The 27,061-nt window shown below is 43.5% G+C and overlaps 1 protein-coding gene across 1 annotated transcript in view; it reads right to left on the bottom strand.

Moving 5' to 3' along the window:
- The window catches only part of polr1b (RNA polymerase I subunit B), a 49,977-nt gene that overhangs the window by 15,594 nt on the left and 7,322 nt on the right, over positions 1-27,061 (bottom strand). The window contains exons 5-10 of the mRNA XM_084321727.1: positions 17,529-17,665; positions 16,260-16,483; positions 15,284-15,455; positions 14,967-15,138; positions 6,971-7,252; positions 1,874-2,007 (exon numbers count right to left, since the gene is read on the bottom strand). Coding sequence (XP_084177853.1) covers positions 1,874-2,007; positions 6,971-7,252; positions 14,967-15,138; positions 15,284-15,455; positions 16,260-16,483; positions 17,529-17,665 — 1,121 coding nt within the window. The remainder of the gene's footprint in view (positions 1-1,873; positions 2,008-6,970; positions 7,253-14,966; positions 15,139-15,283; positions 15,456-16,259; positions 16,484-17,528; positions 17,666-27,061) is intronic.

Below are 27,061 nucleotides of genomic sequence, written 5' to 3'. Positions count from 1 at the left end.
TGAACCATTTCCAGGTTGTATAATACTATATACGTCCAAATAACGTTGTTTATTGAGTTAGGGTGAGTGATTGATTATCCAGTGTGTCGAGATGGAGTCCGGCTAACGATCGCGAGTGCCCGGACGAAATATGGATGAGCACTTCCTGTTTGGCGCGTCACTTCCTGTTGGCCAATCTGCCACCAGATGGCGCTCTTGAACCGTTAGAGAGTTGAGTGGAGATCAGCAGTATATATCAGGTCCCCGGAGGAGAAATATGATTTCGATCACAGACTTTTGAAATATTGATATCAAAGACGAGTTACGGCGTCTTCGGCAGAATGAGCATGGCGAGCAAAGACGAGTTACGGCATTTCCGGCGATTAAAGTGTTAAAAGTCAAGGTTAAAAATAAAACAAAACAGTAAGTATAAAAACAGTGAAGTTAAAATAACAAACAAACAAACAGCAGGGGGTATAGGACAGTGACAGAGGTTATAGTGAATATGCAAGTTTGAACAGATGGGTTTTCAGTTGTGATTTGAATGATAGTGAGTCAGACTGTCGGATATGTGGGGGCAGGGAGTTCCAGAGTCTGGGAGCCAAGCAGCTGAAAGCAGAGGCGTAAACTGGGGATGGATAAGAGTCCAGTAGAGGATGAGCGGAGTGTGCGTGAGGGAGGGGGGTGTATTCCTGGAGGAGGTCAGGGATGTAGATGGGGGCTAGATTGTGGAGGGCTTTGAAGGTGAGTAGGAGGTTTTTGAAGTTGATCCGGTAGTGCACAGGGAGCCAGTGTAATTGAATGAGGACGGGAGTGATGTAGTCGGATGAGTTGGTGCGGGTGATGATCCTGGCAGCAGAGTTTTGGATGATTTGGATGATGAGTGGACGAGGGTTTCCGTGTTTGATTGGGACAGAGATGGGCGATCGTCTCGGGTTACTTGTCTGACAAGTAAAATGTGGAAGCAGGATTTTTTTTTCTCCATGCGTTTCATTCAATCCAATCCAAAGGGGTGCAGTACCATCCGTAGAGACAATAGGGGGCGGTATTTTCCCAATGGAGCTCAGAGAGAGTTTGCAGCACTAACGTGAGGCTAGATTGATGAAATATGAATTCAAATCGCTAATAAAAAAAAAACTAGATATCTCGTCGCTGGCACTGAACGGTTGGCATGAACTAACGAGAAATCTCGTCGTTGGCATTCAAAGTGTTAACAATTGTGTGTATTGAGCTGTACTGTATTGTACCCATTCTGCAATCTGTTAATACAATTTTCAATCAATCAATACTTTATGTTGATGGCCTTTGTCTATAATGAGGTCAAGTTTGTTTGCACTAAGTTAATACTTTGACAAATGTTGCCTATATTTTTCAGTCAGTTCGGTCTTTGTGTGCCAGTTCGGTCTTTGTATTTAAGGCAAACCGCTGTAAACCTTATTTTTTACCAAATAAATGAGAAACATGTTTAAATCAGCAATGCCCCTCTTGCTGTACCAACATCTCTCCTAGCTCTAACCGGTCACTGTCAAAATAATGTGCCTGATGTCAAACTGCCTCATTCTTTCAGTTTTGCATGACTACGTCCTTGAGAATAACTGAAAAGTTGGATTATTTTCAGGCTTATGCTGATGTATGGTATTTTTGTAATGTGTTACATTAAAAAAAAAAAATATATATATATATATATATATATATATATATATATATATATATATATATCGAACCGAACCGAAAACTGTTAAACCAAAACAGTGATACAAACCGAACCGTGAATTTTGTGAACCGTTCCACCCCTAACACACATACATTCATTCTTTAATTTATTTACACTAATGTTAGTGCTCCAGTCATGAATGTTGATGCACAGCGTGCATAACGTGGCCTGCTAGTGTACCTTGAACCTGCGTAGCGAGTCAGCCAGGAGGGGAGCGAGGTCCGTCTCCACCCAGCCCACCACCATCCCATCCAGGAGCACGGGGTAGCAGTCAGAGTAGGGCTTTCCAGGGGTACTGTCCACTGGGGTCACGCCTAGGTCACAGGATTGAGACAGATGCATGTTGTACAATACGCTTTCACACACACTAGCTGTGTTTCTTTACACTTTCACACACACACTAGCTGTGTTTCTATACACTTTAACAGTTCACACACACACACACACACACACACACACACACCAGCGTTTCCGTTAGCCGGTAATTACCGGTATTTGACCGGCAAAATCTGTTGAAGTCCGACATATTTAATCTCTCCGGTCATAGTGTCCGGTGAAAATAGTTCCCTCTGGGCACAGTTTGATTATTTGAATTGTATTTGGATGGGCTGGAGTTGGGTGGCCTATGCGATGAACGAAACAATCATTGCGTTTGTTGTCGTCGCTTCGCTCAGCGAGAGCTTGCTGCTGGATTTGCGGAAGGCATGCAGCTGCAGACCCACAGAACCCACCAGCTTTGCTGGCACAGTGCGGTCCCCAGACCTGGAAAGCTGCTCTGCGGGTCTGCAGCTGGATGCTTCTTGCAAACTAACTGCGGCCGGCTCGCGCTGATAACAGCTTTCATTGTTGGACCGGCTGCTTGGTGGAGCAACGATGAAACGAATGTAATGAATCGTTCGTCGCATGGGCTATTTAATTTTGGCCTGTTTTGGTACGGTTCGGGTGGTCAAGTTGTGCTTGGAGGGAGTTGTTTTCACCGGACATTATGACCAGCACCAAGTCGTTGGGAGGTGGAGATATACATCACGCAAACCCACGATAATGTTGCCGTCTCTCTCTGCAAAATTTCTCAGTTCTTCGCTTGATATAATTAATACAAATGTCCAATATAACGGAATTCGTTAGCTCATAAAAATGTGATTATAACAGACTGCTGTTTAGTGTCAGACCGACTGCCCACATACGCGGTCTATTTTATTTCAAGTCAGCAGCAGCACGGAGTATCGAGGGACTTATTTTATTTGGAATATATTAATGACTGTATACGCAAAAGTAGCCTAGTAAATAAATAAATCTACATGCCTTGAGGATGACATTCTTTATATAGCCTGCCTATCAATTGTTTTAAAGCTCAATAAACTATGACCGGAATTAATCTCATTTGTCCGGTAGATTGAAATCTTGCAGGTCACGGAGACCGGCAACAATTTTTTCGAACGGAAACCCTGACACACACACACACACACACACACTAGCTGTGTTTCTATACACTTTCACACACACACTAGCTGTGAAAATCTATCTTCTATCTTTCATCTACTGACCCAAAACCTATTCTGTACTGATAAGTAAAGATTATGGATCAGATCACTACTCTGTAATGGACCAATACTTCCGAATTAGGACTCAAGAATCTGCACTGGGAGTGAAAAAATGCCATCCCTGCTGCCTAGGGTTGGGTTCTGTTAGCTGGTTCTGTTTTGGAACTGGTTCCAAGTGAGTAAAACCAGTTGGAACCAGTTCTGAGTTAGTAAATAAATAATACAATTTGTTTATCTCTGCGTCTAACAAATCCTCTTCATCACCCACCCCCCCCTACAACTCCCCTCGATCCCAGTCTTCAAAAACTTAAATATTAAGTTATTTATCATTTTGTTGTGTCACAATAGGGATGTTAACTCAATCAGCACCAGACCCCGAGGATAGTCGGGTTATCTCGCCGACCGTTCAGCGCCAGACCAGAGTATAGTCGGGTTTTCATCGTTATTTATTTTATTCAATATTTCTATTAATTTCTCTCACACAGACCTGTGGTTAACATGGGGAATCATCCTGAGATCGCCAAAGTGCAATACCGGCCGCATCGAGCCAGGTGGCAGTATCGAGCACCCTTTGAAACCTTATATCTTGCCCTGTGTTACGTTCAAATGTCTCCGGGCGCAGTTGTCTTTGTCAGGCGAGTCGAGCGGTTATCCCAATTGCATTGAGAAGCGTCAAATGCCCCCGATGCATCTGTTGTTGTGGATTATGTGGACACCAATACTGGGACTCGCGATCAGACAATTGGAATATTCCTTTTGGGGTACCTCCTAGTGAAGGTAAGGACTAAATGATATAATTTCTGCTTTGATCCAACCATATTTTCACTTCGATCGCAACGTGTGTAACGTTACTCCACAACGTATGCTGTTGGTGACGATCAAAGCATCAAAAAACGACCCCCCCCCCCCACCCCCCTTTCATGCATTCATGATGAAACATAATACCTATTATATACATTTGATTTGGCAATAGTAGCATGTCCAGGCGAGAAACGCAAACGCTTTTAGTGAAATTCACGTATTGCTGCATATCGTCGTTTTCTGGGATTACACAGGATCACTCTAAAACTATACTTATATTCACCACGGTATAACACGCGAACGTATGGATGAAGAAATTCATTCTTTTTCACATATTGAACGATAGATAGTTGATGTCAAATGGGCCATAGTATTGTATTTGTATCCATAGCTATAATATAGAATATAGATATAGCCCTGCAAACACTGCCACTTATTCCTATCTCTTAGAGCGTTGGCATGGTAGGAACAAAAGATGCTTAAGTCCGTGGCGTCCAAAGAGTTAACAATTCATCAAAGATCGATTGATTTATCGTTAAGGATTTACTCAAACACATGACATTTACTCAATCTATTATCAAACAATGATACGTTACAATGTTGTCGTCTCTTATTACTTTGTAGCCGTCAGTAGAATGGTGTATGTTTCAATGAACAGATAGAGGGCGCAATATAACTATGACGAGGAGGCAACTACCTCTGTGTCTGGAAAATAAGCGAGGGAAAATAAACACGAGCAACAGCAACTTGCAAAATTAAGCAGGCTAAGAGAACGTTGATTTTGAAAAAATAACCCAAGTCAGTCTGCGCATTTATCAAAAACAACATGATTGATATGGTTGACAGCGAAGGATTTCGGCAAATTATACACCTGCTTGAGCCAGCGTACCATATCCCATCCTGAGGCACAACCACCTTGCGCATTGAGAAGAGCTACACCGATGCGAAGTTCGGAGTTGCAATAGTTAGGCATATTGGAAATTTTCGTCGAGATAAGTCGATTTTTCATTTTTGATAATTTATTAAGTTAATATAAAACCGTGTTTAGAAAGTTTGTTCAATACATGCTTTTTTGGCGTTTTATTTAATTGTTTTGTAGCCACATATGCAGTTTGCCTGCTTAAAGTCGACACAAATGTATTTGTTGTTGCTACACTGAGTGCTATCAAATCAATACGTTCTTTTTTTTTATCCACTTTTTCTCCTCTTTTTTCTATTTTTCTCCCATCCCAATTTTAGCCGTGCCAATTCTCCCCTCCCCTGTCTTGATCGTTGCTCGCATGTGCCCCCCACTGGCCGGTTGTAGGGAGGATAGAAGCCCATCGCATGTCCCCTCCGATACATGTGTAGGCAGCCAGTCGCATCTTTTTACCTGCCAGCGCGGACTCTCATTTGGCGAGGAGTAATGTGTAGGAGGCTCACACTGCCCCCGCCATTTTCCTGTCTCTGCTGTGCAGGCGCCCCAACAGACCTGTAGGAGTCGCCGTTTACAACGTCCAGATTACCACCCATCGACTTCCCACCCGCTAACTCTGCCAATTGAGTTAGTATGATGGCCGGACCAAGCCGTAGGCAACGCCGACAGCCGGATTCGATACCGGTGTCTCATGCGTTGGTGACGAGTGCAATGTCCGCTGCGCCACCCAGCCGCTAAATCAATACACATTCTTTACCTAAAACATTGTCTCCCCCAAAAAAAGAGAATTATCTAAGAAAACAAACAATAAGTGATTTGGATTTGAAAAGATTTGATACTGGATTGAAATTCAATTAAATGCCTTCAACCCCCAACCCTACTCCTGCCAAACTAATCCCAAGAATAACTTCAACCCCTAGCTCATGTGTGGGCAGGGAGCGAAATTAACTTTTTGACTCACCGGCCAGTGGCGGGTAGATGGGAAGAATCTACCCGCCAAGCATATTTCTTACCTGCCAATCTTTTTTTGATAAAAAATAAATTTATTATTATTTTATATAATTTTTTTTTTTAATAAAATATATATATTATATAATCATACTTGTGATTGTGTTATCTGCGAGACATCGCCACCTCGCTGTCTGCAAACAGCTCCACTGTCTGTGTGTATACTCGAGTGGCCTCCAGCTCCAGCAAGGATTCTCCGGCGCTGCAGCTGGACCCTAAACGCTACATTCAGCATGCAAAAGGATTCTCCTGCGCTGCACCTGGACCCTATTCAGCAGCCCTCACTCATGCGATGTAAGCCAGGGACTCGAATACGCATGTTGTTGTTGTAGGACATTGATGTCAGGAGCTTTCTGTAGCTACTGCTGGATGGCGTTGGGACAACGCCTCAGTGAACTATTTAGTTTACTGCGACATTTCGTAGTGACTAGTGAGCTACCTAGCCAACAGAGGTATTATGCACTGGACTATTGCTGGAGCAGTTTTTGATGTCGGGAGCTATCCGTAGCTAGCCGGCTGGATAACGTTACACAATGCCTCATGTATTAAACTAAGTGAATAGTTGACTGGGTCATTTTGTAACGGTAGCTAACGTTATCTCACGAAGGTCCCACACTGACTAGACTAATGTCACGGTGACTGTCGGAGGCAATAGCCTCTGTTTACATGCAGGCATACAGAAACAGGTGGGGAGGGGTAGCAGCAGCAGCAGCAGTGCGCGGTGACTGTCGGAGGCAATAGCCTCTGTTTACATGCAGGCATACAGAAACAGGTGGGGAGTATAGCAGCAGCAGCAGCAGCAGCAGTGCGCAGTGCGCTGCATGTCTGTGCTGAGACAGCGAGTGAGAACTCCGCTAAAGAATTGGATCATGATTTTCGGTTTTCACATGACTATTTGATTGCCCGCCACACGGCGGTCAGACCTCTCAGTGGGAGGCGCCAAACGTAAAAACTGAGCGCAAATGGCGGGTGGCGCTCTCTAGTTTCGGTCCCCGTGTGTGGGTAACTCACCCAGGGAGCAGAGCAAGGCCGGCAGGCTGCTGGTGGGCAGGGCCTGGGCCACGATCTCACAGCTGGCCGTCATGTGGTTCATGAGGCCGCAGGGCTCTCCATCCGGCGTGTGGACGGGACACAGGAAGCCCCATGACTCTGGCAGCAGTTTACGCACAGAGGTGGTCCTCATCTTGGCGAAGGCCGCCCCTCTGTGCACGCAGCGGAAGTGGGACAGGTAGCGGATGAAGTTGAGCTTGTCGGCCACCACGCACAGGCCAGTTTGCTGGATGATGCCCAGACCTGGGGAGGTAAACACCAACTCAATTACTGTATACTCTAATTGACATCTTAATATGATCCAGCTTAACAATGAGCAGTAATTTATGATCATATCTTAACGATTTTCAGTTTGTGACTTTGTTTGTTTCTGACCTTCAGTTTGACCTTGTTCGTCTTCACAAGATACTCGGGAAAGGTCGTGGAGGAGAGAGAAACTAGGGCCGGGTATTCAAGAGAATAGTAGGTTGGACAGATAATGTGCTAATCTGCATTGACCATATTCAAACGGCAGACATTTTTCTCTCATGCTCAGGTTGGATTCCTTTCCACCCTGTTCCCACCCAAGGTGGAGGCGCTGTGGTTCATCACAGCAACACAGTGCAAAAGCCGACCTCGGGCTCTCAGAGTGGCACTCAAAGCCACCGTTTGTTCGCCGCAAGCCATTGAAAATAGTGGGTTTCATGAACTGGATCTATCCCATCCTTCTGAAAGCCCCATGGTCATAAGGCGAACAGGAGTGAAACAAATGGCTTATTAGTTTCAAGTTTCAAGTTTCTTTAATAGTTGTCATACAGAAGTACAGAATACTTTCATACAAAATGCTTCTTACTGTTACGCTCCAGAGACTGTGCTAGACAAGATAGTATCAAATAACATAGTATAGCATGTAATTTAGAAGAAGAAAATGAGGTCACAGTGTTCGGTATAGACATATGTACAATGTTCTGAGTTACCATATAATATACAATACTATGCAGTGTACTAATGTACAGTACTATATAGTGCAAAGCAGAAATGGGATGAGGTACAATTTAGGTACAATTTACAGTAAGGTGTACGGGTTGTAGTGCAATCCTTCATCAATAAATATAAAGTGTGGGGAGTGGGTGCTACAGTGTGTTTGTTTAAAGTGGGTGTGTGCTATAAAGTGTGTGGAGTGGGTGCTACAGTGTGTTTGTTTAAAGTGAGTGTGTGCGTGTGGATGTGTGTGCTATGTGCGTTTGGTGGTTGTTGTTGTGTAGTGTTCATTGTTCGTTTAGCAGCCTGATGGCCTGGGGATAGAAACTTCTTCTGAGTCTTTCTGTGCTCGCCTTGAGACTCCGGTATCGCTTGCCTGACCGCAGCAGTTCAAAGAGGCAGTTGTTCGGGTGACTGGAGTCTTTAATGATTCTCTTAGCCTTGCCCTTGCAACGCTTGTTGTAAATGTTCTGGAGGGTGGGGAGCCCCCCTCCAATTGTGCGTTCGGCTGAACGTGTCACTCTTTGTAGTCTGCTTCGGTCTTGTGCAGTGCTATTCCCAAACCAGGAGGTGATGTTGCCGGTCAAGATGCTCTCTATTGTACATGAGTAGAAGTTCTTAAGGATCTTCTGACTGACTTGGAACTTCCTTAGGCGCCTGAGGAAGTAGAGGCGTTGTCGTGCCTTCTTCACAACACTGTCAATGTGTGTGGTCCATGTCAAGTCCTCGGATATGTAGGCTCCGAGGTACTTAAAGCTGTTGACTCTCTCAACCGGTGCCCCGTTGATGCTGAGGGGGCTGTAGTCCTTGACCCCCGACCTCCTGAAGTCCACAATCATCTCCTTTGTTTTGCTGACGTTCAGGGAGAGGCTGTTTTCCTGGCACCATCCCGCCAGGACCTTGACCTCTTCCAGGTAGGCCCTCTCGTCGTTGGCAGAGATCAGGCCCACCACCACTGTGTCGTCAGCAAATTTGATGATTGTATTGCTACTCCGCTGAGCCACACAGTCGTGTGTGTACAGGGAGTAGAGGAGGGGACTCAGAACACAGCCCTGGGGGGCCCCTATGTTGAGGGTGATGGATGAGGAGGTGCAGTTGCCTGCTCTCACCACCTGGGGTCTGCCAGTCAGGAAGTCCAAGTCCACCCACTGGCAGAGGTCATAGTTCAAGCCCAGGTCCCTGAGCTTGGCTATGAGTATGGAGGGGACTATGGTATTGAATGCCGAGCTGTAGTCGATGAATAGCATTCTCACATAGTTCCCCTGCCTCTTGTCCAGGTGTGATGCTGCTGTGTGCAGCACATGGGCTATGGCGTCCTCCGTGGACCTGTTGGGGCGGTATGCAAATTGCAGGGGGTCCATGTTGATGGGGAGGGAGGAGCAGATGTAGCCCTTTACTAGTTTCTCAAAGCACTTCATGGCTATGGAGGTGAGAGCTACAGGGCGGTAGTCGTTGAGGCAAGCAGGCTTGGATTTTTTGGGTACAGGGATAATAGTGGACTTCTTCAGGCAGGTGGGGATGACAGCCTGTTCTAAGGACAGGTTAAATATGTCAGTGAATACTGGGGCCAGTTGGTCGGCACAGACTTTTAGGACGCGGCCGGGGATGCCGTCCGGACCTGCTGCCTTCCTGATATTCACTTTTTTAAAGGTCCGCCTCACCTCATGCTGTTACCCTGAACACTGCGCCTCCATCAGCAGCCGACCCCCCCCCCCCCCCCCCCCCATTGCCGTGGCTTGTGAGCTGGTGTTGTTGTTACCAGCATCAAACCTTGCATAGAAGGTATTGAGGTCATTTGCTAAGGAGATGTCACTGTTCAGTTTGAGGGAGGCGCCTTTGTAGTCGGTCATCGTTTTGAGCCCCTGCCACATAGCTCTAGAGTCAGCTTGTTCAAACTGGAGTTCAATTTTATCCCTGTAGCGCCGTTTGGCCTCTGACACTGTCCTCCTTACGTTGTATCGCGCCACCTTGTGGTCATTCATGTTGCCTGCCACTAGGCCGTCGTTGTATGCTTTGGTGCGCTCTCTCAGAGCATCACGGACGGATTTGTCTACCCAGGGTTTTTGATTTGGGTAAACTCTCATTTTGGTAGTGGGGATTGTTTCTACCACCAAAGTACAAACATAGTCCAGCACTGTCTCCGTGTAGACATGAATGTTATCTGTGTCGCGGAACACATTCCAGTCTGTGCAGTCAAACGCAGACTGGAGCGTCTCCTCTGACGTTAAATCCCATTTCTGCACCTCTCGCGAGACTACAGGAGTACTTTTGATTCTCTGTTTGTACATTGGTGAAAGAAAGATGGACGCGTGATCTGATTTACCAAAGCCACTATCAGAATGAGCCTTGTAGCCACCTTTAAATTGCGTGTAACAGTGATCTAGGATGTTACCGCCTCTGGTGTTGCAAGTCACATGCTGATAGAAGTCAGGCAATACCTTTCTCAGATTGGCGCTATTGAAATCACCCAGCACTAAAATGGCGGCGTTAACGTTCGCCGCTTGTATTCTATTTACCTCGTCGTGGAGTCTGGAGAGCGCGACGTTGTTACTGGCTTGCGGTGGAATATACACTCCTACAAGGATGATCGCCGTTAACTCCCTCGGGAGGAAGAAAAGGACGACACTTGATGGTTATATATTCCAGGTCTGGGCAGCAGTGGTTGGATAATTCCTTCACGTTAGTTGGATCGCTCCAATTGTTGTTAAACATGAAGGCAATACCTCCTCCACGTTGTTTACCGGACTCTGCTGTACGATCCTTGCGGTGGATAAAGAAATGTTCGGCCGGTTGGATTGCGTGGTCTGGAACGTCCGGCGTGAGCCACGTTTCGGTGAAGCAGAGAACGTTGCAGTCTCTGACGTCTCTTTGGTATTGAATCCTTGCTCGGATGTCATCCAGTTTATTGTCAATTGATTGTACATTGGCTAGCAATATACTGGGCAATGGCGTTCGGTGGCGTCTGGATCTCAGCCTGTTACGGATCCCAGCTCTCTTCCCACGCCGTCTGGTTCCTTTGTTCCTGGGATCAAGGAACAAAGGATCTGGTCCCATTCTCCGGAGAATCTCCTCAGGCCATTGTTGCGGTTCGGAAAGCGAACTTAAGACGATAGAGCCAGGATCCAGGGAACATACAGTATTTCCCACCATAGTATAAAGTCAAGTCAAGTGTTCCTTTATTAATCCCCTTGTGGATATAGGGAGGTGTAGTCTGACGTCACTGGTTGTTCCACCCGTATAAGGATTCATCATTGGGAAAATGGATTATCGGCTATTGTAACAATTCTGCAGCATGGAAATTGAAAAGCTTTAATTTTTGCACAAAATGAGTTCCCTTCTACCACTAACATTATTGTTTAAGCATTTCTGGTTGAAATAAGGTAGTTATAAGGTTTTTAATTTGTTGTTAAAAAAGAACTACACTTACCAGGCAGGCAGAGTGTTGTCGTTCAGTGTTGTCACCTAATACACGTCACGGCCAGCTGATACCACGCTAGCTAACGTTACCTAGCTAAAGTTAACGTACTAGACATTAGCAATGTCTACCGTCGTGTCCATAAGTACTAGGGATGTCCCGATCCGATCACGTGATCGGGGCCGATCGCGTGATTTTCCGAAGATCGGGATCGGCCAAAAGAATTATAATAATCTGGATTCTTTTTTTTTTTACTTTTTTTTTCTTCTATTCAACAAACATGACCATGTTCACGTCTTAGGCCCTGTTTAGACAGAAACGCTAGCAGGTGAATCCGCAAAAATATTTTTTCGGATGTGCCTTTAATTTATACGGAAACAGCGTTTTTACGGGGAGAAACCGCAAAAAAGTGAGACCACCTTCCTGGGTGGAATTCCTAGAAACGATAAACCTTTGCGCTATCATCTAAACTGTCAAACCGCATAAAACAATGACGAAAGGGTTGTCAAGGCTCTCGTCGCGCGTACTGCTTACATCACAGGCATGCGCCAGTAGCCTAGAAGCGTAAACAAAGCATGTCTGATTCTATCCATGGCGGTCACCTGAAGGCTACATTGGCAGTACTTTTAAATACACAAGAATCTGTCCCGCGGCTATCACAACTATTAGTGACTGGACCCACTGTCTGTGAGTGACTCTGCTTTGGTCCAATCACATTCCCCACCCACAGTCTGCGAATAAGATGCAGAGTAGGGCGGGTCTTCACAGCACGTCATGTGACATATGCGCCAATCGTGTGACAGTGGGGCTCCGTCGTCTCGAGTCGTTACAGCGTCGTCTGCACGCAGAATTCCATCCCAAAACACTAGTCTAAACGCAACATTAAAAGTGAGACCGCAAGACGACTTTTGCGGTTTCTGTTCAGACTCTCTCCGTCTAAACATGGCCTTAAACTCATACTGAGGCCTTAGTTTTGGTTTTAAATTGCATATCATCATTCATTTATTTATTGTCACACAGAGCAGAAGAATTTTGCCAAAACAAACCAATAGTATCCAGCTGCAGAACAGCAGACCAGCCACACTCTCAGACCCAAACGCATTTCCTTTGATTTAATTATACATCAAATGATTTATGTCAAGGATTGCAATGCCTCGCTTGAATGAAGTTAACTTTTCACCTGGATAACGTCAACATTCAGGGTGAATGTAATGTGAGAAATTGGGATTAAAAAAAAAAAAAAAAATTGTTTTGATCGGATCGGGAAAGATCGGTATCGGTAGATACTCAAAATCACATGATCGGGATCGGATCGGGAGCAAAAAAATGTGATCGGGACATCCCTAATAAGTACCCTGGCAGAATACTTTGTTGGTGAGGACAAAAGTATACAAAGAGGAGAGAACCATTTTAAATCGGGGCATGTAGAGGAGTTTCGGGAATGCAAGCTAGCTAGGTACTAACGTAAAAAACAATAACGTTATAAACTATACACAATATGTACAACGAAACAATGATTTACATTAGTATTTACAGTGATTTAATATGCAGAGAAATAACATACGATTTAAAATATAAATACAAATAGTTAACGTGGTTGTTGCTTTTAAAAATGGTGGTTGGCTTTAGAGATTAATGGTTATGATCGCCAGAGAGATACTAGCCACAGATTCAGGGTCCGTTATGATCCTAGGTCTGCGACTAAAGCCAGGAGTCTACGCTGTGGTGACGCCAGTCAGCAGTGCCAAATGGTAGTGTAGTTTCTCAGTGAACGAAAACATAAACGTTGTTATTTTGCTACCTTTGCGATTAACACATTGGGCGCCAGAGGTCGCTGTGGGCGTATGGCCGTGTGTGCCAGCACTGTAATGAATGGGGGTACATGCCGGTGTTTGCAGTGCTAAAAGTATATTAAAGGGGACATGCATTGCTATTCCTTGCACTATTTGGGCAACTTTACACAATTCCTGTGAGTCTATGGAAGACATCTGTATGGTTTTTTTCAAAGAAATTCATTGTTTTATATTTCTAATCAAGTACTCAAAAGAATAATTTTTCAGCCTCAGGATTTCAGGCTGTTATTGGATGGGCTCCGCCCATAAGCGATTTGAGTGACAGTCACCCACACGGCGTGATACATACGAGAGAGAGAGAGAGGAGAGATGCATCTCGACACACACGCAGTCAAGTTTGTGTGTAAATGCTCCAACGAGGGAGAGAGAGAGAGGAGATATGCGTCCCCGACACACACGCAGTCAAGTTTGTGTGTAAATGCTCCGACGAGGGAGAGAGAGAGGAGAGATGCGTCCCCGACACACACGCAGTCAAGTTTGTGTGTAAATGCTCCGACGAGGGAGAGATGGCGCACACACATTTTTACACACACTTCTGCACGCGGTCCCGCCGGTCCCTCTTTCTCTCTCCCTCTCTCTCTCTCCCTCTCGCCCTCTCGCTCGTTCTCTGCCTCTCTGTCAAAACCTGTTTGAGGAAGTGTCGGGTTACACTATGCGCTACAACCATAGAGGGGACGTTACTGCAAATCAGTGCTATAGTCACATCAGCAATACCGTCAAATCAGAACAGCTTAGTTGAGTATGGGAAGATCTCGTGAACTCGAGACTAGACTGATGAGTCAATAATGATAATTAACGACACAGACCACATTTGATATAATCCCCAATTGCTAGGAAACAATGCTAAACACTGGAAAATGCCATTTATAATGCATTTAAATTTAAATATTAAAATTTAAATTAAAATTAAATCTAATAATATAGTCGATTGTCATTGAGTTTCTTTCAGTCAAGATGCAAAAAACATAATTTTTTCATCAATACATTCCCGTTTTATACCGTGGTGAATATGAGTATAATTTTAGAGTAATTCTGTGTAATCCCAGGAAACGCTGCTAAACAGTGTTTTGTTGCATTTCACTATAAAGCGTGCCATTCCTCGCTTGGATCAACGATCAATCTGAAATCAACGCTAGATTATCGGTATTATGTTTCATGAAAGGGTGGGGGGGGGGGGGTTCTATGCTTCGATCGTCACCAACGGAATACGTTACACAGTACATTACAGACACACGCTCCGATTGCGGGGAAGGAATTATCGGATCAACGCAAGATTGATTGATTGACGTTCGGCGAGTTAACCCGCCTTATCTTGGGTCTGGCGTCCCATGTGTTAATTGCGAATATTTTCATGTTGAGCTATAGATTGTGGATGAATACGCACAGAAAGGTACACCATGCAAATGTCCATGCTTTATTTGTTTTAAACGAGACGATTTAGAAATGGACAATGGGGAAATACATTGCATTGGACAGAGGGTGGAACACGGAAAAACGGCAATGAGGTACGTAACCACTACACATCCCTATAGCAGTGGTCATAGCAGCATGGGGGAAGGGGAAGGAGAGGTACAGGTAAGGAAACAGATCATAGAAATTATAATAATATAAAATAAAATAATAATATATGATAAGAAAAGATTATTATAATATAATATAAGAATATCATTTTAAAAATAAATAATAGAACATAACAATAATAATAACAATAATAATATTATGGTTATACCTGTCTTGGAGACAAGAGTCCCGGTGGCCAGCAGATAGTCAAATTGTTTGGTCAAAATGGTGCCCGTGTTGAACATCCTGACCATGATTTCAGAGGTCAGTTTTGAGGTTATCCTTTTGGACCTTTTATTCATGGAAAACTTCACAGACAGCAACCAAGCAGCCATTCTCTCCTGTTAACAGATTACAGGTGTTACAGACATCACATCATATGACATAAATACAACACACTGAATTCAGTCTGCATACATTTCATCGCCGTTTTTTCTGGTTGTTAGCGATGACTTATGTTTGTGTAAAGAGGTCCCAATACCTCACCTTTAGAAACATCAGGTAGAGCAGCCCGGGAGTGAGCACCTCCTGACACATGGTGCTGTCCGGATTCTCCTCCGTACACTCCTGCTTGGCGAACGTGAACAGCTTCCTGGTCATCAGACACAGCAGGTAGAACTTCTCCACATCCGACTTCAGGTGGATGCAGATACACTCGCTGGTGATAACAGAGGAACAACGACTTCACTGTTAACACACTGATATTACACACAGTGGTGTAGTGGTTAACACTGTCGGTATCTCCCGGGCCTTTCTGTGTGGAGTAGTGGTTAACACTGTCGGTATCTCCCGGGCCTTTCTGTGTGGAGTAGTGGTTAACACTGTCGGTATCTCCTGGGCCTTTCTGTGTGGAGTAGTGGTTAACACTGTCGGTATCTCCCGGGCCTTTCTGTGTGGAGTAGTGGTTAACACTGTCGGTATCTCCTGGGCCTTTCTGTGTGGAGTAGTGGTTAACACTGTCGGTATCTCCCGGGCCTTTCTGTGTGGAGTAGTGGTTAACACTGTCGGTATCTCCTGGGCCTTTCTGTGTGGAGTAGTGGTTAACACTGTCGGTATCTCCCGGACCTTTATGTGTGGTGTAGTGGTGAACACTGTCGGTATCTCCCGGACCTTTCTGTGTGGTGTAGTGGTGAACACTGTCGGTATCTTCCGGGCCTTTCTGTGTGGTGTAGTGGTGAACACTGTCGGTATCTTCCGGGCCTTTCTGTGTGGTGTAGCGGTTAACACTGTCGGTATCTCCCGGGCCTTTCTGTGTGGAGTTTGCACGTTCTCCCCATGCTCGTGCTTTTTCCCCTCCAGAAGAAAAGAGATAAACCCAATGGAAAAACATGCATGACTACGTTGCAATGTATAAAGACTTCTTCAAAGTCCAGTTTAATCTTAATAATGAGACTTAAACTACATTTGTATTCTAACCAATGACATGTACTGTGTTAGCCCAGAAAAGGCAGAAAGTCCTTACTCCAACAGGAAACTGGCACACTGCTCATTGGTGTACCACTCCGGCATGTTCATCTTGACCCGGAAGCGCTCCCCCAGGTAATTGAGCACCTTGTTGCGGTTGATGCAGTCCTCCTCCAGGACAAGGCGCAACATCTCTGACACACAGTTCTTGTAGAAGGAGTTGTCCTCGCGGCCCTTTATCAGCTCCTGGTAGATCTGGAAGTCTGTGAAATCCACCAGGGCCTGAAAGAGGACATTTGATGTATGGAGATGTTGTATGGTGTACTAAAATACTATCAGACAAGACTATCACCCTTTTTGTTAAGGGGCAATACCCCTTGTTGGGTTTTTATCGTCTTGTGTTAATGTGACAATCAATCTGCTTTTAATTTGAGTCAATGGTGGTTATAAATGCCCATTTTAAAGATAAACTGGAAGCATTATCATAGTGACAAACCACTACACAGTAAAAAATAACATAGTCTGATATGTTACAAAACTGTGGTATTGGCCTTAACACATTAATTGCCAATAACGAGGCAGAGGTAAGAGGAGTCAATAACGTTATTTCCAGTATGATTGTCCATTTATTTCATTGCAATCTGTCCGATCAACGTATGGTGTCTTACTAAAGAAAGCCGTTAGTGCCAATCAAGGAATCATAAACGACCCCCCCCCCCCCCCCCCCCTTTCCTTCACGCATGATGGAGCATAATGTATAGCGATCATATGCATTTGAAATTTTTAATATAGCGTGTATAGTAGGGCTGTCTTAAATACTTCGAAGCTTCGTTCGATGGGCATGGGATTCGAATATGAAAATAAAATTTGATTATAAAAAATTAAAAATCTTTTTTTTACAAAATCAACTCTGCCTATCTTTGTTAACTACAACAAGCAATGCTGTTTGTTATTTAAGATGAGGTCGGACTCTGCACTGACAGATTTGTGTTCATTGTGCTGCTTTTATAAAGCCTCAAATGACGGCTTACAATATTTCATGAAAGCAAAGTGTTTTGTTTGTCCAAGATTTAAAAAGGTTTAAACTTTACAGCACTGACAAAGTTGAACAAAGTGATGTACAAGTCCCACAACATAAAAAAAATTTAAATGTAAAAAAAAATGTAAATAAATTTTATTGTAAAAATCTCGAAGCTTCGAATTAAAATTGAATCGCGCGCGTTCTAGGAATTACTGCTACAGCATGGACTACATATGATATCAAGTTTTCAAACATCGACCATCATGTCACTTGCTGCTACTCTGCATGGTTTGGATCCAACGTTACCTTAAGTGCAAAGCCTAGAGGTAGGAAGAAGAGCTCTTTCTGGTATATGAAGTTCAGCATGACTGTTCCATTGTCCAGGTAGTGCAGGTTCATGTTGATGGCTGTATGCTCCTCCCTCACACAGCGCATGGCGATACCTGTGGACAAAAATAAACATGGCTTAACAAACATCTGGCTTGATCTCTTGAGGCATTGGAGTAAAATGTATTTTCTTTCCACTCACGCCAAAGATTTAGATGTTTTCAGCTAAACCAATACACTGTTAGGGCTTACAGCTAACGTTATCTCTTCTCACAAGCAACCCAGAACAATCCAAAAGTTATTTAGTGACGATTTCTGACATTTTGTAATATATATATTATGTACTAGAACCATCTTTGTATCTAATTTTAGCATTGGGCAGATTTTCCCACTATTAATACCATATTTTAGCCTGGTGCCAGCCTGACATTCGATTGGTCTTTATTTATTTTTTAAATGCAAAGCACATCTACATGAGCAGCAATATCATTAACTCACTCACGGTTAGCCGCCCTGTACCTAGCCACACCTCACAAGAAATGTGCTTCGTATCTATGACACCGTGTGTTCATCTATCGTCCCAGGGCCATTCCTAAATCCTGTTTTGTAACATCCTCCCAGTAAGGCTGAGCCCGAACGTTCCGCTGACATTCGGACTTTAATTAATAGGTTCGAACGTTCGGTGAAAAAAAAATAAAGGATGCAGACGGGGTTGAGGTGATGTGAAGCGGCGCGTCAGGTGCTCGGCTCAACCAGTATGGTCTGCCGGGCTGCAGCGGGATACTATTTCTCAACCAGAGCTCTATTTTGATTGACAGGCGATTCTGCCAATTACGTCACACCGCTTGCACCCGCCTCTGCTGTTACCACCAATTGGCAAGCGTTTATTAGTTTTTTACTTCCGGCAATGCCGCCATTGATCTGCTTGCAAGAAGCCTCAACAGACTTACCGTAGCTACCGGGGAGCCGTAGTTAGCTCCCCGCCGAGGAAGTAATCGGTAACAAGGTTTCCGTAGGTGAACCTGCAGAAGGATCATTAATGAATACCAGCCTTTTTCTGCCACGGAGCGCGAGCTTCATGGCGGGAGGTGGTTGCGTTGGAAACAACTCTGGCCGAGGGCGGACGGGCGGCAGGCGTGTTGGGAGCCGGTGTCTCTCTGTCTCTCTGCCGTCCCCCGTTCCGAGGTAGACGGGTCTGTTGAGGAGCCGAGGCGCGCGCCTCTCTCCCCTCCCCGTCGACCAAGAGTTTATACCTGTTATTGAACGTGTAACACTAACTATATATAACGTTAATGCCACAAAACGAATGCCTTTGTTTATCTAGCCCCTTACGTGACTGCGGTGTGCAAGGGCTATTGTTTATCATAAGTAGTAACTTTGATGCAGTAGCTTGTTTATTTTCTTCTGAGTGCTTTGTTTAATTACATGTTTACATGAACAGCCACCACTGTAAACATGTTTTTCACCAATAGACTATGCAATGCCGCCCTCCGTAGGATCTATAATAATACAATAAAAAAAATATATATTATTAAAAAAATGAAAAAAATAATTTTATTAAAAAAATAATTTATTAAAAAAATTTAAAAAACGAACGTTCGAACGTTCGTTCGATAAACCCTGGCGAACGTTCGAACCCTAAAAACAGGGTTCGGGGACAGCCTTACCTCCCAGACACAATTTGTATCGTCCCCGGGACAAGACACCCTCAATTTCCAGCCCTGGCATGTACTGGACATGATACACCAGGGGTGTAATTAAGGGGGGGGGGACATGGGGGACATGTCCACTGCATGTTTTCAGAAGGCAGTTATTGTCCCGCACTTTTTTACCGTCCAAAACAATGTTACACGATAATAAACGGATAATAAACAGAGACACAACAGGCACTAGGACCACACGGAAAGCGGCTGCTAGTTTCCTCTCCGAGCTCAGGTCTTTGACGACCTGAGCTCTTTTGTTGTGCAAAGACAGTAGCCAGGTGGTGTCTATTCGAATCCTAACGCATGTATGCTTCCGCGTTCGCGTTTTGCGCTCTGATTGGCCACTGCCGTTTCTGGTCGCGCCAATCGTGTGACGGCAAGTTCTTTCGCCGGTTAAGCTTAGGCAGGCACTCTTTCGAAGTTGGTTAAGGTTAGAGTTTGTCTTAGAGCAGGGCGATAGAACGCCAGCCCTGATTCCAAATTCTAACCTTAACCAACTTCGAAAGAGTCGCCTAAGCTTAACCAGTGATAAACTAGGCGTTGGGTAGTTTGCTGCTGGTCGAGGCGGAAATGGGCCTGTCACGCGATTGGGCGGCGGGCGCACATGTCACATGACCAGAAACGTCAGTGGCCAATCAGATCGCACCAGAAACTGCAGTGGCCAATCAGATTCGCAAAACGCGAACGCGGAAGCATACATGCGTTAGGATTCGAATAGACGCAGCCAGGTGGGTACTTGGCACATGGCTACCGTCTTTGCATAACAATAGGCGTGTTTGAGATTAATTTCAGCTTGCCTAGAAAACAAGCGAGAGTAGACGATTGCAGCCGGGGGAGGAGTCAGAATGTCGAACACTTCAGAGATGACAACAAGCCTAGTTTCGCATGGCAGATATCGCGTTTACGTTCCCCCACACACACACGCACCTGTCCATCTCATTATATAATGCGAGGGCCGAAGTGCTTTGCGACGGATCAAAATTAGATTAGATTCAAATGTATTGTCATCACACAGCACACTACCTATAGTGGAATAGACTGTATTCGTATTCCATTATACCATCTTATTCTTGTTAGTTGCGCGCTCCTGCCCACAACACACACAGAGCTGAATAATTCTGTTTTGCATCAATATATATATATACTAGGGATGCTCGATATTGGCTTTTTTACCAATACCGATATTGTCCAACTCTTAATTTCCGATACCGATATCAACCGATACCAATATATGCAGGGTTTCCCCCCCAAAAAATGGAATAATTTCAGGTAATTAACACTTTGGCTGCCTAAGGTTAAATTCATGATATACCATAGATTGCCAGCGCTATTTGTCTATGGAGAAAGTCCCCTTCTTTGCAGGGCTATAACTTTTTAAATTCTATTGCTACATTGCCATTATTAGGGCCCATTCAAAGTCCTATATGTATTGTTCATTGTGTAGCAACGTTAAACTTTTTCATTCACATATTCATAGTAAAGTATGGTCTAATGTAGAAGTATGTTTTCATCTCTTTCTGCAGCTTTCTCCAGAACGTGATATATAGCCCCAAATGCATTATATTGATGATGAAATACAGTTTGATGGCAATCAGCGCGATATAAAAAATTCCAACTAGACGTACTTCTAGAAGTTACTACACGTCATCTGATGTTGACCGGATGGGCGAGGGGGCGTTTATAATTCCGTGGGCAGCGTTATACCAATCATCTAATGTGGGTCAAATGTTGATAATAGCAGTTAGTATCGAAGACGGTAACGTTACACGCTGAAACTCACCCCAGTCTCCGCGCGCCGTTGGGCGATCATCGTCGAGTAGAAATCTTATCATTATGGGATATATTTTTACCCGGTCCATCTCCAGCTTGTATAATGGTATATACGTCCAAATCATGTTGTTTATCGAGTTATTGCCAATCGATCACCGTGTAGCGTGACGAGCCAGAGTCCCATGAACTATAGCGAGCGCCCGGAAGTACTACGGTCGTCATGACAACCTCTATTCAACATCCTGTTTGGCGATTGCGCCGATCGGCCACCAGATGGCGCTCCTGAACCGCCAGAGAGCTCAGTGGGTCCTGCTGGTGGATCTCAGGCCAGCGGAGGGGACATATGAATCCGATCGCAGATTTTTGAAATATTGATATAAGGACGACGTAACGCGTCCTCCGGCAACTTTAGCATGGCCAGCAAAGACGTCTAAAGACGGGTCCCGGCACTCAAAGTGTTAACATTACATATCTCTTGTTGTGGAATTAACACAACATTATGCATACTTTTGACAATAAATTAAATAAGAATTTATTCTTACTTGCTTGCCTGGGTAAATAAAGGTTATAGAAATGTTTAAAAAAAGAAAAGAAAAAAAAACTCTTTAAAACCGATAGATATTTTCCGATATCACATTTTAATGCCGATATCGGCCGATAATATCGGTAGGTCGATAATATCGGACATCCCTAATATATACTAGAGCTGGGCCGTTAACGGCGGACTGTTATCGCGCGATAAAAAAAGATTTACGCCGTTAATCTATTCTCAATGTTTGGTCTCCTCTCCTCTCTCTGTCTGCACGAGAAGCGAGCCGCAGTGACTCAGCGAACCACACACACTGTCGCAAGCCGCTCACACACACACAAAATACACATACGGGTACTTAAGGGAGGGGCCTGTCCGTGGCTCCGTGTTGAAGCCACACAGACCGAGCTCTGCGCTCATCATGGCGGAGAGAACAAAACGAAAGTCTGGGTACACTTTACGAAAGTCGATGCTGACAATGCACGTTGCCACAAGTGCAATAAAACATTTGCAAGTAAGGGTGGCAATACAAGCAATTTGTCGAAACATATGTTGTCAAAACATAACATTAGTCTGCAGAAATGCGCCGTTTTCGACTGCTTTGCTCGCAGTGTTCCATCTCCATCCACGTCCACTGCAGGTAAGCAGCCAAGATACGGAGTTAGCTAGGCGAATAGCGAATTATTACAAATAGGCCAATAAATTAAATATAATTGCTTAGCTAATTGTTTAGCTACAAATATATTTGAAAGATGACAACTTTTTATAGATTGTCATTAGTCAGGCTGAGGCTGCAGCCACCATGTCCCAGCCCACCCCTCCTCCCTCTACCACCACCGGTCCCAGCCAAGCAAAGTCCCTTCACCCTAGCAGCTAGGAAGGATGACAGAGGATAGGGGGAACGAGTGTCACAGGGCTGTGACCCAGTTTGTTGTCAAAGGCCTGCACCCAATGTTCCCTCCAATTTATTTTCGGTCTGAGCAAACACTCAAACCTCCTGAGCAGACATCAGCAACTACTGAGCAACATACGTCACCTGCCGATTAACCGGTTGGTTGATAAGCGGCAGTTTGTGATAAATCTGAGAATCTTAATTTCCCTCAATGTCTAACATAAAAATATATACATTTGGCTGATAGAGAGAAATAATACAAAAAGGCATATTATATTCCTTAATCAAATATTTATTTGACCACTAATTGACGATACAGAGCAAAGTCCTTACTTTGGTGTGAGTCATGTCACTAACTTTTGTCTTTTTAGGAGGCTGACTCGTCATTATTTTATTAAGTAAGTAAGTAAGTAAAGTAAGTAAACTTTATTTGTATAGCACCTTTCTCAGATAAAATCACAAAGTGCTTCACAGAAGTAAAACATAGCAACATAGAGATGAACGCACTACACATAAAACAATTCTGACACATCGTAAGCATAGGCATAGTTACAATTAAATAACTAAATATGAGTGCAACTAAAAACAAAACAACAATTATAAATAAATAAACAACGTATACAACCAGGAATTATTTAAAAGCCTGTCTGAATAAAAACGGATGCGGAGCTAATGATGCTAATGATGGAGCATCGCCGTCGGTTGTGTGATAGTAAAGGGCTAACCTTCTGTATTGTCACAGTGAAAGGGTTAACCGGCTGTCGTGTGGCAGTGAAAGGGTTAAAATGTTCACAACAACATGGATGCATGTACTCTGCCAGCATGTTTAATATCCATAATACTAAATGTTTGACTAAGATTTCTATGAAACTTTATTCTAAAAAAAAAAAAGAAAAAAAAAAAAAAAAAAATTATTTTTTTTTTTTTTAATATATAATTTTTTTTTAAAACTCATAAAATATATTGGGTCGCACCTAAATCGGCAGGGTCGGTCGGCAACCTGAAACCAACCATTATTTTTGTTAGGCCTAAGTGCACGACTGGGGGAGTAGGGGCGCAGTAAATTAAAAATGTACACAGGGGATCTACCTTGGAGGGCTTTAAAAGTTAAAACAAGAATTTTAAAATGGACACGATAATTAATGGGGAGCCAATGTAGAGTGGATAAAATAGGGGTGAATTATAATGCGACTTCAAGGGTGACCATATTGTGATTTTTTTTTTAAAGAGGACACTCTGCCTTCAGCCTCAAGATACTTAATGATACTCAAAGTTTACTCAAAGATGCCTTATCATTATAATATATTTAAAGTATGCCTCCTCTGTATTGATATAAAATTATTGTTTATATAATTTTATAATACAAAATAATCTCTCTATAACCAAAGTTACTCAACATGCTGTATTATGCCTAAAGTAATCCATCTGACAAATCTCAAGAAAATAACAAAATCAAACTACGGTATGTAATAATATATATTTTCAAGTCTTACTGGAAAAAATAAATAACAAGAAAAATATGAAGTAATGTTCTAAATAATACCTCTTCTGTATTAGAAAATCCAGCTTTAAAAAATATATCTTTGTGGGCGGCTAGGTGGCATAGTGGGCAAGGCGCTCGCCACGAATGCGGAGACGCTGGGCTCGCCTGTTCGAGCCCAGCGCTCCACATTGCCTTCAGTTTAGCTGGTCATTCATACTAATACACATTGGCCGTATTAGGGGGTGGGAAACTGATGGGTGGGGATCGGGCGTTGTGGACAGCGACTCCTACAGGTCGGTTGGTGCGCCTGCGCAGTAGAATCAGGAAGTGTCGGGGGCAGCGTGAGCCTCCCACGCGTTACTCCTCGCCACTGAGAGATCGAGCTGCGCAGGTGAAAAGATGAGACTGCTGCTACCTCAAGTACCGGAGGGGACTTGTGCCATGTATGACTTAGTCCACATTGCAGCCGGCTTGTGGGAGGCAAGAAACAGCGTTCGTGACAGGGGAGGGTTGAATTGGATGATACGAAATTGGGATGGGAGAAAATATAGAAAATGGGAGAAAAAGTGGATAAAAAAAAATATATATATCTTTGTATCTTTTCAATGTAATGTATATTATAAAACAGTGAGTAATCGCACAAAGATACTAATTTAAAAGTGCACTATGCAGTTTCAGATTTGTTGCAATTAGTGTACTAAACTAATTTATTACACACATAATCCTTAGAATGATTGTATCATAAGCATCTTATCAAACCAAAACATCATTTTGAGGCATCAAAATAGTTTTCAATTATTTTCTTTCTCTCTCTGTATAGCTGCATTCTTCAATCAATTCGGTCAACTTTGCCATCAAACTCTCGCCTCGCACTGCTTTGTTTGTAATGTTTTTCTGTGTCCATGTGAGCTTTGAGATCGCCAGCACCTTTATTAGTCACAGAAACATATGGTCAAGCTTTGCACTCGTTGCACTCCGCTTCCAATTAGTCTCGCCCGGGACGATAAATTGGGAATTTTCTCTGCAGTTCATCTGTAATGTACATTTTCGCGTTTGCATTGTGAGGAGCCAGCGATGCTGGTCGGATCTGTGCTTCCTGCTCTGTTGTGTGTGTCTGTGTGAGAGCGCAGTAGCGACGCCCACAAAGCACTGAAAGCGAGGCTTCTCTTGGTAACGTCACACGCAACAGGTTACCGTAGTATTCGGTGCAACGCGCCAGTCAATTTAACTACATGCATATTTTACACAAACGTTTCTGTGCGCAACAGATTTCAGATGTGCGCGGGAGCGTTTTGCCATGTGCGCCCGTGCGCAGCTTAGGGGGAACATTGCCTGCACCCCTTCTCTACAGTGGAGTCCAAGGGCTTTAGGTAACAACTAATCATTCAGTGTATATAGTTTTTTTTATCTTACATTTGTTGTTTATTATAAAAAGTCTATAATTCAGACACATTTAAAACATTGTTGCTGCTGTTGCTGAAGAAATAATATTTATTTATTATATTTATTTATAAAGTTATATAAAAGAACATTGCTACTGCTGTTGCTGAAGAAATACTATTTATTTATAAAGTTATAAATAATAAAGCAATGTCGATAAAGTACCGAATCGTTAAGCAGTATCGATAATAGTAGTAGTATCGATAAAATCCTAACGATACCCATCCCTAGGTAGAACACACATATTTTGAATGCCTTCTGCAGACTTCAAATGAGCCATTTTAATCTAGATTAACTCCAGGATTGCAGATAGATTAATCTAGATTAAAAATAATTAATCTATGCCCACCTCTAATATATACTGTATATTTAGGCAAAACAGAATTATTCAGCAAACGCTTTATCATGTAAGATGTGCAACGAGATATAGGCCTATATATTATAGTTTTGGCTAATTATAATTTCGAGAGCACTGATAATGTTTGGCCAGCTAATTATCCTTTGGATTTCATGATATCGTATCATGAGAGCAGGTAGAAATACTATAACAGTCACTCATTCACACAAATTGATGTGAATCAAGTCTTAATTTATTATTATTATTGGATACAGGAGTTTATGTCACATCACCCCCACCCTCATCCATCTCCACTGGCTTCCAGTCAGGTTCCGCATCACCTTCAAACTCCTGCTCCTCACCTACAAATCCCTCCATGCCCTCGCCCCCCGGTACCTGTCTGATCTCCTCCACCAGTACACTCCATCCCGGAACCTACGATCCTCTGATCTAGGTCTCCTCTCCATCCCTCGCACCAGGTTACGGACTTTTGGGGACAGAGCCTTCAGCGTGGCGTCCCCTACCCTCTGGAACTCTCTCCCCCCCGAAATCCGCAACGCCCCAACCCTGGACACCTTCAAATCCGCTCTAAAAACACACCTCTTCACCAAGGCTTTCCCCATCAGTTAGTTTTAGATTAAATTAGGTCCATTATCCCCTACTTTCCCTCATCCCCTCTTCCCCCTCCCCCCCTACTTTCCTTGCCCTATTTTTTGTCCTGATTGTAAAGCGACCTTGGGTTCTATGAAAGGCGCTATATAAATTTGATTTATTATTATTATTATTATGTACCAAGAGCTTCTGCAATTAACTTTCCCATTATATTTGGTTCCGGGGGGTTGATACTGTTATTTTGATATAAACTCCATTGGAGAGATGGTTATTAAGACAGTATTTATGAGGAATGTGTAAAGCGTTCAATTGTGAATGTCAGTACTCTGATACAAATAATTTGGTTGATTGATTGAACATTTTATCAACAGATTGCAGAATGGGTACAGTACAGTACAGCTCAATACACACAATTGTTAACACTTTGATGACCGATGGGCTTAGTCTAATTAGTGGCTAGAGGACCGGGGAATGTAAACAAACATGTGGGTTTTCTAACAGCTATATCTATACTTTATAGTGTTGCTATCTGTCCATTCTCATTGTCAATTGAGTGCATAAACCGTCCCTTCAGAATGGATTAAAGAAAAAGAAAATCCATCGGTAGGTTGTCATTTTATAGCGCCGTGAATATAAGCTTTATCGCAGATTTCGTATCATCTATTTTCTGGAAAGCTAGTTATAGAGCTAAAGGCTACTAACGTTATATTCAACTGCATTTCCGTTGTATATATGCTAATGAAATA

Source organism: Notolepis coatsorum, assembly GCF_963971535.1.
Source record: "Notolepis coatsorum genome assembly, chromosome: 9".
NCBI lineage: Eukaryota > Metazoa > Chordata > Actinopteri > Aulopiformes > Paralepididae > Notolepis > Notolepis coatsorum.
The sequence above is the reverse complement of the archived record's forward strand: the minus strand, read 5'-3'. Positions and strand labels throughout refer to the sequence as shown.